General features: G+C 49.6%; 1 protein-coding gene across 6 annotated transcripts in view; it reads left to right on the plus strand.

Annotated features, from left to right (window-relative positions):
• The window catches only part of PPP1R12B (protein phosphatase 1 regulatory subunit 12B), a 134,598-nt gene that overhangs the window by 106,415 nt on the left and 13,193 nt on the right, over nt 1-14,990 (plus strand). For all 6 annotated transcript variants that reach the window (XR_008508832.1, XR_008508833.1, XM_054517267.1 and 3 more), the window contains 4 exons: nt 10,537-10,553; nt 11,028-11,175; nt 13,359-13,463; nt 13,728-13,781. Coding sequence is in view for 4 of the 6 variants with exons in the window: in XM_054517267.1 (XP_054373242.1) it covers nt 10,537-10,553; nt 11,028-11,175; nt 13,359-13,463; nt 13,728-13,781 (324 nt within the window). In the remaining 2 variants the exon portion in view is untranslated. The remainder of the gene's footprint in view (nt 1-10,536; nt 10,554-11,027; nt 11,176-13,358; nt 13,464-13,727; nt 13,782-14,990) is intronic.

Here is a 14,990-nt window from a genome sequence, read left to right on the forward strand (position 1 = left end):
TTTTGCAACAGGTTCCATCCGTTTCAGATATTCCTGGTCACAGGTTTATTCTCACATGGGGTTTTCTGCTATGAATCATTTAACTTGCTGTGCTGCCACTGCCAGTGTATTACAGAATAGAAAGTGTTATGAAAATATTTTTCCAGGAGCCTTTACGTTCCTGGGTTTCCATTTAGTGGCTTGGACGTGTTTGGTTGTGATAAAAGTGAAGCCGCATAAATTGAAAGAGGATCAAATTTAAGTTGTGTCATGACAGTTTCTGTCTCATTTCTGGATTGCTGACTAGTTACACAGTGTTTGTGGAAATGATTCCCTTCTCTCCCAGCAGCCAACAAAAAATGTGGGATACTGAAACTTGAACTTTGAGGCAATTAACCTTTGTCTGTGTTCTCCAGCACCCTGCTTTGTTCTGTCTCTGGTTATTCCTCAAGCACAGTGTTTCTCAGATGGGTATCAGGATGAAATCCTTCTCCCTTGTTTGTCCTTGTTTTTGTTTTTTTTTTTTTGTGTTCTCCTCTGTAAATGTCCATATCTGGAAGCATATTGGGAACTTGTGGTAATTCCCAGGGCATCAGCCATGAGATGTTCCCTGCTGTGACTCAGTAGCCAGACGATGCTCCTGCATCTGGATGAATAAACAAGATGGGTCAGGGCATGTGCTGTGACCTGTGGGCTGAACAGCCTCTGTCCCTGAGGCTGAAGTTCCTTCAGCTCTCCTCCCTCCCAAGAGCAGAATTGATCCAAGCCAAAGCTGGAGCAGGGAGTGTGTTAACTGTTAAAGGCTCTGAGGGTCATGGATGATTTGGAAAGGACCTGAACTAACACTTCAGCCTCATTTAAAGCTCCTGTTTGACCCTCAGCTGCCTGGTCAGAGGTGTTGCCTTTGGAGAAGCTGGTTAAGCAGTTGGAGAGCAATCCCTCAGGATAGCTCAGCCTTGAAACCATGGCTCATTGCAGGAGGTCACAAGGTCAGGGGCAGCTTGAGGTTCCACCAGAGCTGGGAATCAGTTGGGACTTTAAAAGGGATGAAGGGAGGAGGAGAAAAACGATGCCCTTCATTTGGGTCAGTTAGTGGTACAGCCACAAAACCAGGGACAGAGAGAGGGGGAAGTGCTGCAGGATGGGAATGAGCAGCCATGGGAGTGATGGGGAGAGTGGGTGGAACCTCTGTGAGCAGCAAACCACTTCATCCTGCTGAGCTGGAAACCAGTGTCTGCTTCCCTGCAGGGGCCCACTAGAGTTCTGTTTTTCTTAAAATGAACACAAACCCATCAAAAATAAGGCTGGAAGAGAGACAGAGCCCAGTTCATCCATTTCCCTGTGTACTGACTACTCTGCTTGTGCTATTCATGGGAGGTGGTGCATAGAATCACAATCATGGAATCATTAAGGTTGGAAAAGCACTCTAAGATCACTGAGTCCAGACATGAACCCAGCACTGCTGAGTGGGCATCATTCTCTTCTCCCAGGTGAAAAGCAGCAGGACAAGAGGAAATGGCCTCAAGTTGTGCTGGGCGAGGTCCAGGTTGGATATTGAGGAAAACTTCTTCCATGAAAAGGTGGTCAGGCACTGGCTTAGGCTACCCTGGGCAGAGATGGAGTCACCATCCCAGGAAGTGTTCAAAAAACATGTGGATGTGGCACCTGGTATATCACACCTGGGAACATGAGTTAGTGGTGAACGTGGCAGTGCTGGGGTAACATTTGGGTTTGATGGTCTTAGAGGGCTTTTCCAGTCTTCAGAGTTCTGTGATTCCCTGATCCCAGTCTCACTGCCATGTGCTGCCTGTGCCCACAGTGCTGTTGTGGGATGTGGCTGCTGGCTCAGGAGCTGTTCACTGAATCTTGGAGTGAACTTCACGCTGAAAAGTTGCCGGTTGGCTGTTGGCAGCTCTCACCCTCACTGCTGCTTCAAGAGGTATTCAAATCCCTAATGAAACATCTGAGAACATCCTGCCAGAGTTTTTGCAGGGCAGGGAAAGGGTTTCTGCAGACCTATGGCATTCTCATCTGGAAGAAATTTAGGAGTAGAAATCTTTTCCTCTCATGTCACTTGGCCGCTCGGTTTTTATTTCCACACGTCTGGAGAGTTTTGTCTAAGATCACGTCGCTTTGCGAAATTAAATTTTTCACCAATAAAATTTGATCCCTTAGAAAAGAAGGGAAAAAGGGCAATGAACCCTGGGTTTCAGAATTATGGCCTTTCCTAAATTAAAATACTATCCAGCCTGATGTTTTACATGGTGAGTTTTATCCCCAAGAGACAACGGGAATAAACTGCAGCTGCTGGAAAGCTCGTGGTCCATGAGAGAGTTTTGGAGCACAGAGCCACAGGCTGGCCATGGCACACATGACAACTGTTCCAACTGTAGTTTGTTTGGGATGGCAGGAGATGTGGCCATCAGTCCCTCACAGCCCTGGGTGTTTGTTTCTGATTAAATATGTGCTGTTTGTACTGAAAACGATGGGATCTGCTGCAGCCAGCTGCCAAAGCCACTATTCCATCTTGGAGAAGCTTTTAATGTTATGCTTCAGTAATAGTAGTTTTTCTTAAGCAAAGTTTATTGATTTATAGTTTGAGAAAACATATTTTGCATCAGGCTTTGGGGAGTTGGAGGTTACATGGAGGTGGTTTGGCTGCACTGGATTATTAATCATATCCACAGGATTTTGGAATCCTTGCATTTGCACGATTGCAGGCTCAAGCTGGAAGCAGCACATCCATCACACCAGTGGAGCTAACAGGATGCTGCACAAACCACTGCTTTCAGGTCAGAGGAGCAGCTTTCTGAGGGAGGCAATGACCTCAAAATAACTCTCAAAAGTAGAGTTCAGCCAGACCTTCGAATTATTCTGCGCCCACTGAAAAACTAAACTTGATCCCAGCCGTTCCTGCCTGGAATGACAAATGCAGCTGGAGGGGAACACCAACCTGAGTTGTACCCACTGGGGATGGTCTGAGGTGTCCCAGGCAGCCTCCTCCTGGCTTCTCTTCCTTCCAGCTTAGCTCTGGCTGCACTGGCTCCTGGAGGATTCCTGCCCCCAGCAGAGTCCTGCTCTGCCCTGGTGCAGCCTCCCCTCAAGTCCGAGGGGCAGTTTTGGGCACTGCAATATAAGAAGGGTCTGAAGTCGTTGGAGAGTGTCCAAAAGAGGGTCACAGAAATAGGGAAGGGTCTGGAGGGGCTACACGAGGAGTGGCTGAGGGCACTTGGTCTGTTCACCCTGGGGCCTGAGGTCAGAGCCCACTGGGGGCTGCAGCTCCGACCTCTGCTCTGTGTGACAGTGACAGGACCTGAGGGAACAGCTGGAGCTGGGCCAGGGGAGGGTCAGGCTGGGTATCAGGAAAGGCTCTTCCCCCAGAGGGTGCTGGCACTGCCCAGGCTCCCCAGGGAATGGGCACAGCCCCGAGGCTGCCAGAGCTCCAGGAGTGTTTGGGCAGCGCTGCCAGGGATGCCCAGGGTGGGATTGTTGGGGGGTCTGTGCAGGGTCAGGAGGTGAGCTTGATCCTCATGGAAGCCTTCCAGCTCAGGATTTGATGCTCCTAAGAGGGGGAGGTTGTCCTTTGGAACACACATCAGCCTGGAGCTCATGTAGGAGCAGCTGAGCTACGTAACTGCAGGAACATAGTGACTTTTGCTTATAAAGGGAAAGAACCCCAAAACCAGCTGGCTTTATTTTACATTTACTTTCTAAAATAAACGCAGCTCATCAAGAGGATATTTGCCAGCACAAGAACATAATTTGAGGGGTTTCTAAAACTTCCCCTGTTGCTTAAAGAAGGACAGAGCTGGAGCTGTGCCCCTGCATCTCATTACATGGTGGTTAATTAATCATAGGCATTGATCAGGATTTCTGAGACAAAAGACACCAAAATAAATTCCTTGACAACTCTCTTAAAATAGTGTACACAGTCCTGAGATTGGCCAGTTGGATATAGAGAAGTATAAAATGTTCCCAAAGCATCTATTTTGTTCTTTTTTCTTCCTTGTTTTTTTTTCTTGAAAAAATGTAAATAGTAGGGAATTGTGCCTTCACTGACTCCAACCTCAGCCACAGAATGCAATTGGAAGCAATTAGGGCAGTTTCTGCCTTGGCAAAAGCATCAACCAGTCCCCCTTTTGTCACTGCAGTTCAGGGCTGTATTTTATTGAAACCTTCCATGAGGAATTTGGTTTAAATTATTCATCACTGAGCTCCCAACAGCTGCAAAATTTTCTGGTTTTTGAGGGAAGGCTCCTGCCCTCCACAGTCCAAGTACATTTGTAAAATCAGTCCTGGATGGTATTCCTAGCACAAGGCAGCATCCCAGCACTCTGGGTAGGTGGAGCCGTGGCCAGTACCCAGCTGTGCCTTTCCCTGAGACTGACCAATGTCAGCACCCTGAGAATCTCTGGAAGTGCCCAAGGCCAGGGTTGGGCAGGCTTGGAGCAACCTGAGATAGTGAAGGTGTCCCTGCCCATGGCAGAGGGTGGAGCAGGATGAGCATTAGGGTCCCTTCCAACCCAAACCATCCTGTTGATTCCATGGTTCTGTGGTGTTCTTTGTCCTTTTTCTTGGGTCCCATCTCAGATCATGGTGATTTTCCAGCCCATCTGGGTTGGATGATCTCTGAGCTGGCAAAATTGGCTGAACCCCTTCAGTGTCCTCCACCACCTCAGCACTACCTGGATGTGCTGCCCACCATGAGGTTAATGGGAGGGAAGGTGATGGGATCTCTCTGGTGAGAGCTCTAAGACCTGAGGATTACCAGAAGCTTGTGAGCATGTCTGCAAATGCCCTGTGCTTTTTAGTTTTCCTCTGGAAGTCACCCCCATGGGTGTTTGGGCAGCAGGAGCCAGGCTCAGCTCAGCTGGGTTCTGAACCAGGACAGCCTGTTCCCCCACCCCAACCCCTGCAGTGCTCTGACCCTCTTTAGATTATGGAAGGATAATTTCACAACTCGATGCTTCCCTGGCTCTTGATGTTTTTAGTTGAATTTTGTTCCCAAGGGAAATAAATGAATCTGGGCAAAACTGCAGTGCTGCTCCAAATTTGCCAGGGAAAGGAAAAAAGCCTCCAGTGCATTTGTTGATAATGACTGGAGTAGGTACAGCAGTTTCTCAGCATCCCCTCAGAAACCCTAACAATTCCCTTCAGGAAAGTCAGGAAGGAAAGACCCTTCTTGCACCAGCTCAGTCAAGTGCATGTGTGATGCCTCAGCTCTTCATTCCCTCTGTTCATTCCCAACTTCTCTTCCCAGCAATGAAGGAAGAAGAGTTTTGTCCTTCACCTTCTCACTCTCACCTTGGAATTTCCAGCTCTGGGATGGCATCTCTGAGCAAACAACCTCCTTCCTCACTGCCATGGGCAGCACAGGGACCCAGCCAGTGCTGCTGGAATTCCAGTGAATGTTTGGTGGCTGTTGGGCAGGACAGGGCAGTGCAGGCAGGGCCTGTGGGGGCTGCTCTGAAGGAGCAGGTGCAGCTGGAAGCACATGGAGAGGGTTCCAAAGATGCCGTGGTCAAACACTGGGCAGAACTGAGCAGGAAAGCAGCTGTTCTCTGCTGAAACCATGTCTGCAGTGTGACATCCCAGTGGCCTCTGAAGATATTTGTCTCTCTTTGAACAAATGGTTTCAGTTAAGCACCTCCTCCAGTGTTCCACAGAATCATGGAGCCACTGAGGTTAGAAAAGCCCTCTAAGATCATTGACTGAACACTGCCATGTTCACTGCTAGCCCATGTCCCAAGTGCCACATCTGCATGTTTTTTAAAGACTTCCAGGGATGTTGAATCCACCACTGCCCTGGGAGCCGGGGCCTGACCAGCCCTTCAGGGAAGAAATTTTCCCCAATATCCAACCTGACCCTCCCCTTGAGGCTGTTTCCTCCTGTCCCTGTTCCCTGGGAGCAGAGCCTGACCCCCACCCTGGCTGCCCCTCCTGTCAGGAGTTGTGCAGAGCCACAGGGTCCCCCCTGAGCCTCCTTTGCTCCAGGCTGAGCCCCTTTCCAGCTCCCTCAGCCCCTCCTGGTGCTCCAGACTCTCTTAGAGGGTTTTTTCATCCTTAATGGTGCTGTCATTCCATGGTTCCAGGTTACTGCAGGGTGGCTCTGCTCAATGCTGACAGCAGCAGGAATGCCTCCCCTCTCATCTGGCACTTTGCTTTTCTTTAAACACATAGAGACAGTCACAGTCTGAACCAAGCCATTGCAGTATCCATCACAGCAAAGTCATAAATACAATAAACCCGAGGGGTTTCCCCCTTTTTGCTGTGTATGTTTAAGGTGATTCCTTCTTACCCCAGCCTTCCTTTGTGGAAGCATGCCCCTGCTCCCCCTGCCTATGGAAATCCTCATTTCTTAGAAGGAAAAAGGACAAAAGTGGTTTTTCCTCTTGCTGCAAGTGCCCTGGCTGTCTCAGGGACCTGCCCGGGTTCATTGCCTGGATTCCATGTCACCTTGCCCAGCCACGGGGTGTTTCCCAGCACTGTTCAAATCCATTAGCAGGTGCTAAAGTAAATTGCAGTTTGCTGAAGTAAACTCAGGCTTGCTAAGGAGTGGATTACTTGCCCAGCCATTTGTCATCATATCAAAAGTCATCACTGAAGGGGATTAGCATAAAGTGTACAAATAACTTTCAACAAGAGCCTTGTTCATCACTGTAATTCCCTTCTCCAGCTCTTCAGGGGAGGTTGGGTCATTGGGCCAGGATTCAAAAGGAGCTCTCAGGCTGCTGAGGGGTTTAGTAAACAAATGTTGAAAGCTCAGCTAACAAAGCACCATGGAGAGATCAGCATGTGTGGCTGAAAATGGGAAACCCTTTGTAGAATCCTAGATTCTGGGCTTGACTGGTTTGGGTGTGAAGGGACCATCAAAGATGATCCAGTCCCAACCCGCTGCCATGGGCAAGGTCACCTTCCACTAGCCCAGGTTGCTCCAAGCCCTGTCCAGCCTGGCCTTGGACACTTCCAGGGATCCAGGGGCAGCTGTGCCCAGTTTCTCTGGGGCAGCTGTGCCAGGAGCTCACCACCCTCACAGGGAAGAATTTCTTCCTGCTATCACAAGTAACCCTGCCCTCTACCAGAGGGAAGCCATTCCCCCTTGTCCTGTCATTCCAGATCCTTGTCCACAGCCCCTCTCCAGCTCTCCTGAAGCCCCTTTAGGCACAGGAGGGGACTCTAAGGTCTCCCCACAGCCTTCTTTTCTCCAGGTGAACATCCCCAGCTTTCCCAGCCTGGCTCCAGAGCAGAGAGGCTCCAGGCCTCAGAGCAGCTCTGTGGCCTCCTCTGGGCTCGCTCCAGCAGCTCCAGCTCCTTCCTGTGCTGGAAGCCCAGGGCTGGAGGCCGCTCTGCAGGTGGGGTCTCACCTGAGCAGGACAGAGGGGCAGAATCTCCCCCTGCCCTGCAGGAGCCCAGGATGTGGTTGGATTTGTGGTCTTTCTAACAGCCCTCTGCAGTGGCCATCTGTGCAGAAACTGTCCCAGCTGGCTGCCTTCAGGTGTCATACAGAGCATGGCCTGAGGCAGGGCTGTTTGGACAAGAGGGCTGTGTCCCTGTCACATCAGGCAGCTGCCAGGCTTTGAGTGGCATGAGATGCTTCCCAGACAACATCCAGCATGGCTTGTGGAGGTACAGCAGGGCTTAGCCATGGTGGAAATGCATTTGCTGTCTTCCTTGGGAGGTTTCTCACCTCTAAGATGAAAAGAAGAAAGAGATTTTATTAGAGCAAATAAAATAGTACCAGGCTGGACCCACTGCTGTGGCTCAGGGCCCGTGGCTTGGAGCCTCCTGGAGCTTTGGTTGTGGTGTCTACAGGGTGGGGCTGTGTCTTGGTTTGAAAAAACAGGGGTCTGCTAAGGAAGGCAGGAGCCTTCTGTGAAATGGAAAATGTAAACCCCCTCCCTCTGAATTATTATCATTTTTAAATTAAGGGGCTCTCAGGCAAAGATATGGGAATAGGAATAACAGTTCTTTAATAGGAAAATTAAAAACACAAATGCAGTAGTACCAAAACAAACCACTGCCAGAGTCAGAGCAGTCCCTGTCCCCTGTGTGTCAGGGGGTGCCACAGCCCCATCCCATGGGGGCTCAGCCCTCCTGCAGTGCCAGCTGTGGCTCTGCTGGAGCAGGGATCCTGCACAAGGGGGGAGTTTTCCTCTGCAGCTCCAGGGCTGCTGCAGATGGGCCTGGGCTCCCTCTGGCAATGCAGAGCAGCAGAAGCTGCTCCTCTGGGAATGCACTGGGCAAAGGCTGCTGTGCTGTGCCAGGCTCAGATTGTACCCAGGTAGGAATGCTTGGCTCCTCCCCTGGGCGGAGCATCTCCCCATGGGTTGATGGATTGGATCAGCCATGCAGGGACACTCAGTGGCCATGAACAGATGATAATTAATAATTAATAGCCCATTAACAGAAGATATTTCCTGGAGGGAGGCTTGGTTGTGGAAGAAATAAAGAAAACTGCCCAATGAACAGCAGAGAACTGCCCACCTCTGACGATGGCAATAGAATACACACCCCCAGCTGCATCTTGCAACCTAAGACAGGCTGGCACTAGACCTGAGCAAGAGCCTGGCTGAGGATGGCCCTGTGGGCACAGCTGGAGGGAGAATGTGCTACTTCATAGCAGGATTTGCTTGTCCTTTCAATCTCTGCAGGTAGCAGTTTTGTCTGAGCTGTGATCCATCCTCGAGGCTCCACATGCAGGGTCCCAGCAGTTCATTTTCCTAGTGCTGGTGCTCACAGCACAGTGTGTCAGAGGCCGTGCTGCAGAGCCCACGCATTGCAGACTCCCTAGGCACCTTCCTGTCCTGAATCAGGATGCCAGATGAGGGTCACATTAGGCTGGATGAATTCAAACCTCAGCAGCCAGGTGCAGGTAATGGGTTGCTGTGTCCTGGCAAGCAGCAGGCAGGGCTGGGCACAGGGCAGGATGCTCTGGGAGCTGCCCCCTGCTCCTCTGCCTTGGAGTGGAGGGGTGGCTGGGTCACTTGTCCACTGGGTGACTTAATCCCTCTCTCTGTGGTGTGTACTCCCAGATCCCTGCCCAGGATCAGAGGCATTGTCTGGGTGCCAGGTGGGAGTGGGTGGTCTGAAGTCTTTAACCACCAGGGTGCCAGACAGGCAGCACATCTGCCTCCCAGAGAGGCCTTAGCACTGGATTTACTGGTGTAGCTGACAGCACAGCAGTGCAAGCATGCTTGGGCACAAAAAGCCTGACCTCTCATCTGCTCTGATGTCCTTTGTGTTGACTCTGTTAAAAAGAGCTGAGGGAATTGGCTGGAAGTGCCTGTGGGAGGTTTGTGCTCACTCAGAACAATGATGCTACTGATAAACCAGCAGAATACTGGGCTCAACTTCCAGTTCAAGGGAGGATAAAGAGTTGGAATGCACCTGGAATTTGAGTAAATATCTGTCAGAGGAGGTGACTGTCAGTGTGGCATGTCCTGCAGGACAGTGATGGTGTCACCACTGGATTTATGCAACTGTAGGAAGGAACTGCTCGATCCAGAAGTTTCACTGAAATGGTGGTTTACTACATTAAGCCTCTGTAGGATATTCATGGAATCATTATTAAGTTGGAGATGCCCTCTAAAATCATTGAGCCCAAACTTCCCCCAGCATCACCATATTCACCATTAAACCATGACCCCAGATGTCACATCTGTACATTTTCTGAATATTTCCAGGGAGTGTGACCAGCACTGCCCTGGGCAACCTGTGCCAGGGCCTGACCACCCTTTCAAGGAGGAAATTTTCCCTGATACGCAGCTAGCCTGAACCTCCTGACATCACTTGAGGCCTTTCTTTGTGTCCTTGTTCCCTGGGCCCAGAGCCAGGTCCCCCCTTGTACAGGCTGAGCCCTTTCCCCAGCTCCCTCAGCTGCTCCTGGTGCTCCTGCCCCTTCCCCAGCTCTGTTCCCCTCTGTGGACATGCTCCAGCCCCCAATGTCCAAAGGCAGCCCAGGACAGCACAGCAGAGGTTTGGGTATTGATGGGGAAAGAAGAACCCAACAGAGGCTCCAACCACCCTGGTGTAAGGATCTTCTCCCTCCCTCCTGCAGCTGCTATTGTGTCTCTGTCTGCCACAGTGAAGCTTTTCTCCATGGGGAACTGCTTGCCCATGGAGAGAAGAGTGTTTGTGATTTTCTCAAGTTCAGCACAAACACTGGGAGATCCCTGTGTCTGTTAATCTCCCTCACCCACGTCACTCAGCACAGTGATAATAGTCAGGAAGAGTAACTTCACTGGAAAAGGGAAACAGTAGATTAGTTCGGATTCCAGAGAAGGCATTTCAATTCTGGAGATGAGAATTTGAACAGCAAGGTTCAGGATTTCTTAGGTGAGTGAAATAAGTGCTTCAGAGGAGCTGAAGCAGTTGAAGATTCAGGCAGAGATTGGAGATTCCCAGTTTGGGCTGGGAAATCTCTGTGTAGCCTGGCATCAGCTGGGTGCTGGTATCTGAGGTGGGAAATTGCTGCTGCCTGGAAGCTCTGCAGTTTTGAATTGAATGTTTCATTCTCATTATTAATTACCTTTTGCTTTCTTTTTTTTTTCCCTTCAGCATGAAAGACTTTCCAGGTAAGAATTTTATTTTTTCTTTTTTTTTATTCTGTGTAATATTTATTGGCAACATGTTTTTGTATGCCTTTGAGGATTCCCTGTGCTTCAAATCCAGTCTGGTACTGGCTATTTGGTCCTTTCCTGAGCTTGGCTGTGGCACCAGTTTGCTTCTATTCTTTACTCCCCGAATGATTAACCTCAGTGCCCTCTTAGAAATTGAGCTGGTTCCCACCCTGGAGATGAGAGGTTTGTGGGAAGTCAGTGCCCATGGGAGGCTGGGCTGGTACCCTGGGATTTTTTCAGTTCTTGTAGTGGTGGTGGCTGCCAGGTTTTGGGCAGCAATCCCTAGGGCCAAGCAGAGGGTGCTCCCACCGACCCCAGAGCTCTGGCTCAGCTGGGTCTGCCACCCCTGCAGTCCCAACCAGCTGGGCTCTGTGCTGGCTGTTCCAAGTTACCACAGCTCCACAGTGCTGGATCTTCCTCGTATTTCAGGTTGGAGGCAGCTACAAACCCCAGCACGAGCGACTCATCGTACAGCGAGCGCGCCTCCGGCCGCTCCAGCGCCTACAGCCGCAGGGAGAACCGGCTCGCCGCGCTCAGCAGCCGCGCCGAGGAGGAGAGCAACAGGGACTACAAGAAAGTAGGAGTTTTAAACTGATTCTTGTCATTGCACACACTGCAGAACCTGCCTGTTCTGCAGAAACCAGCCCCAAGAATCAGTGGGAAGAAAGAGAAAATGTTTATGTTGATTTTCTCTGTTTCAGAGAATCCAGTGGTTTGGGTTGGAAGGGTAATGTGACCTTTTGCTGGGCTTTGGGGTGTCCCCAGCAGGCTGCAGGAGTCACAGATAGTGCAGTCCTGTCCAGCACAGCCTGTCCCAGCTCCCAAACAGCTCCCAGCCACAGGCCACCTTAGCAAGCTTAGGTGATATCAGCTCTAGTGATTATCAGCTCATTGTGATTTCAGCTCTTTGCTTGCTGGGTGCCTTAGGCAGACACAGGGAGAGAGAGGAGAAGGCTGTGTGGGGTTCCACAGGAGCGTCTTTATTGATTCTTCTGTGAAGGTTCCCAGTGACATCTCTTCTGCCAAACTGGGAAAAACCAGCTCTTTATATAGGGTACAGGGGTATCAGAAATTGTCCAGTAGCAAGGGTTAAAGGAAAGTGACCTATAGTTACAGAGAGATAAGCAGGGGTCCGAAGGCGGAAGAGAGGGGCTTCTAGCCCATTCACCACGACTTGGCATTTCCTGTCTCAGGCTGCTGAGCACCATGGAGGCATTGCAGGACCTGGGTCTGCTACAGAAGGACCTTAAAGCTCGTCCCATTCCACCCCTGTCATGGGCAGGGACACGTTGCACTATCCCAGGTTGATCCTGTATGTCTTGGTTTGAAAGACAGGTGCCTGCTAAGGAAGGCAGGTGCCTTCCCTGAAATGGAGAATGTAAACCCTCCCCACCCCTCTGAATTGCTATAAATTTTAAATTGAGAGTCTCTCAGGCAAAAAATATGGCAGCAGGAAATAACAGTTCTTTAATAGGGAAGAAAATAAAAGGATAAAATAAACAATGCAGTAAACCAAAACAACACTGACGGAGTCAGAACCCAGCCTGACACCCTGTGGGTCAGGCTGTTGGCAGCAGAACCATTGGAATTGCGGCTCAGCCCTCCTGCAGTGCCAGGGCTGGTTCTGCTGGAGCAGGGATCCTGGAGAAAGGTGCAGTCTCTGCCTCTGAAGATCCAGGGGCAGAGGCAGCTGCTGTTCCTCTGGGCAATCCAGTGCAGAAGCTGTGCTGGTGTTCCAGAATCTCCAGATTATATCCAGGTAGGAATGCTTGGCTCCTCCCTCTGGGCTCACATCTCCCAGTGGGATGCTGTAGTTCTTATCAGCCATGCAGGGACATTCAATGGCCATTATCAGCAGATGTCTCCCCCACAGGGAGGAGTAGTTGTGGAAGAGATAAGGAAAACTGCCCACATGACAGAAGACAACTGCCATGCAGATGGCAAATAGAATACATCTTGCCTTGCACTCTGGGACACTGTGATAGATGAGTAATGTGATGATTGACTCTCACAATTAACAGACAAATATCATGTATATAGGTTAAGAAAAGTTTTATAGATTTATAGTTATGTTTTACCCCCTCGTGTGGTTATCAAGGGACAGCTGGAGTTGGGACATCTGGGAGAGCTGGCTTGTCACTATGGAACACCTGACCTCCAATCAGGATTTGAGGAAGAGATCTCACCACTGGACAGCAAAGAAGGGGTTGATGGACAGAACTTTGGGAGGGGTTAAAGGGTTAAAAAAGGGAAACCTCCATTGTGTGGGAGAGAGAGCACATGGCGGGAAAAATCCTTTGTGCCATAGCCTTTTTTCTCTATTCAGTCTTCTGTTGTATTTTTGATAAGGTTTAATAAACCTTCCTAAACTATGAAAAGTGAGTAACCATTTCTCACACTCCTGGACCTGAACACTTCCAGGGATCCAGAGGCAGCCACAGCTTCTCTGGGCACCCTGTGCCAGGGCTTAACCACCTTGTGAGTAAAGAATTACCTAAATTAAAACTGTCCCCTCTTGGTTGTGTTTAAACTCCCTACAAAATTCAACAGCTGTTTTCTTATTTCTCATTCATGAATTATGAAAACATAAGTAAAGCATCCAAGTTGGTTTTGTTTTCCCTTCTTATCTGTTGATGTGTGGGAGTAAAGTGACCCCCTCAGCTCAGTGCTGAGGGCAGTGTCTGCTCAGAGCAGCCTGACAGGATGGGGTTAATTAACTAGGAGCAGCCTGGTTAATTGAGCTCTTGTTTTGCATTTCAGTTATATGAGAGTGCCCTGTCTGAAAATCAAAAGCTGAAGTCAAAGCTGCAAGAAGCCCAGCTTGAGCTGGCTGATATCAAAGCAAAGTTGGAAAAAGCAGCCCAGGTAAGGGAAAATCCAGGTCCTGACTGGAGAAACTGAGCACTGGCCATGACAAAGCAACACTTGTTCCAGATTGGGAAAGGGAGGGAGCTCCTGGAAGGATATTCTTGGGAGGGAAGGTGCCATAGAGGAAACAGAATAAACAAATAATTTTGTAAATCAACATGTTGCATCCTAAGCAAGAGCATCTGCAGGCTGTCTTGGCCTTTGTGCAGCACCCTGTGAGTGCTCTCAGGTTTAATCACTTTCTATTTTTAATTTCCATAGCAGAAACAGGAGAAAACTTCTGACCGGTCCAGCATGCTGGAGATGGAGAAGAGGGTACGTGTCTCTGCTTTCTTCTGAGTCACAGCTGTGCCTCGTGCAGGGCAGTCATTTCTAGAAGGGAAGTGTTAATTAAAAGATAAGTTGTATTTTTGCCTTGAGGAGCAGTGCACAATGATAATTGTGTTCTGACCTTTGCAGGGCCTGAGACTGCTGCTCTCAGCTTCATTCTGATTCCTCTCTTTGGTTCTAAGCAGCTGAGGGCCAATGGATTGTATCACACTGGGAGACTTGGTCCATTATGCTTTAAAACATTCTTGATCCTTACAAATAAAGGCTGGTTTGGGGTGGTGGGGGAACAAGGCAAAATCCTGGAAGGGCTGTTCTCAATCCCTTCTTTCCCCAGCCTGGGTTGATACCAAGGATTGCCCCAACCCAGGGACAGGACCTTGAACTTGGCCTTGTTGGAGTCAGGGCAGAATCCTGTATAACTTCTGTTGAATTAAGATCACAACAGCCACAAATTCTGTGAGTTAGAAAGTAAAAGCATGTCCAGCTGTTCTCAGTGAAGATGCATTAACTGTTTCCAGGATGGCTCATGCATTTTGCACTGATGAATCCCTGGATGAACTATGCTGTGGGCAAAAAGTGACCCAGAATTCATCATCCACAGCACACTCAGAAGCTGCCTTTTCCTCACTCTCCTGGCCTCATGGCTCTTTGCACAGGGCAAAGGAGCAGGACAGAGAGTGTATATCTTGTTCTTGATGCATGTTTCCCACTTCCCCCTTCTCAGGGCATGTCCCTGGAGCAGTTTGAGCCCCTTCATGTTGGGAAAGTCACTGAGGAGTCCCCTTCTCCTCACCTTGGCACAGGTGTAGCTGAGGCCACTCACACAGCAGAGTCTAATCCTCACTTTCTAAAGTGCACTGAAGCAGTCAGCTTTTCAGCCCTGGATTATCTGGGAGAAACAGGATTTCCAGGCAGGGAATTTCCATGTTCTGTTTCCTATTTGAGCAGCTCAGGGACTTTTCTCGTTGCCACCTTCAGTGGAGTATAAGTAAATCCATGGCTTCACCTACAGAGCTCAAAATCACATTACATCAGCAGCTCTGAGAACTGGGATCACTGAAAATGGGCAATAATTTAATTAGGGGTGTGAATAGAGCTTGTGATCTGCCCAAACAGGCCCAGTTTATATCCCTGCTGGTTTGCCAGCTGCCCTCTCCCATCTGATCAGCTCCTGGTTATAACCTCTGCCTTGCA

The sequence above is a fragment of the Molothrus ater genome, chromosome 25, assembly GCF_012460135.2.
Source record: "Molothrus ater isolate BHLD 08-10-18 breed brown headed cowbird chromosome 25, BPBGC_Mater_1.1, whole genome shotgun sequence".
Taxonomy (NCBI): domain Eukaryota; kingdom Metazoa; phylum Chordata; class Aves; order Passeriformes; family Icteridae; genus Molothrus; species Molothrus ater.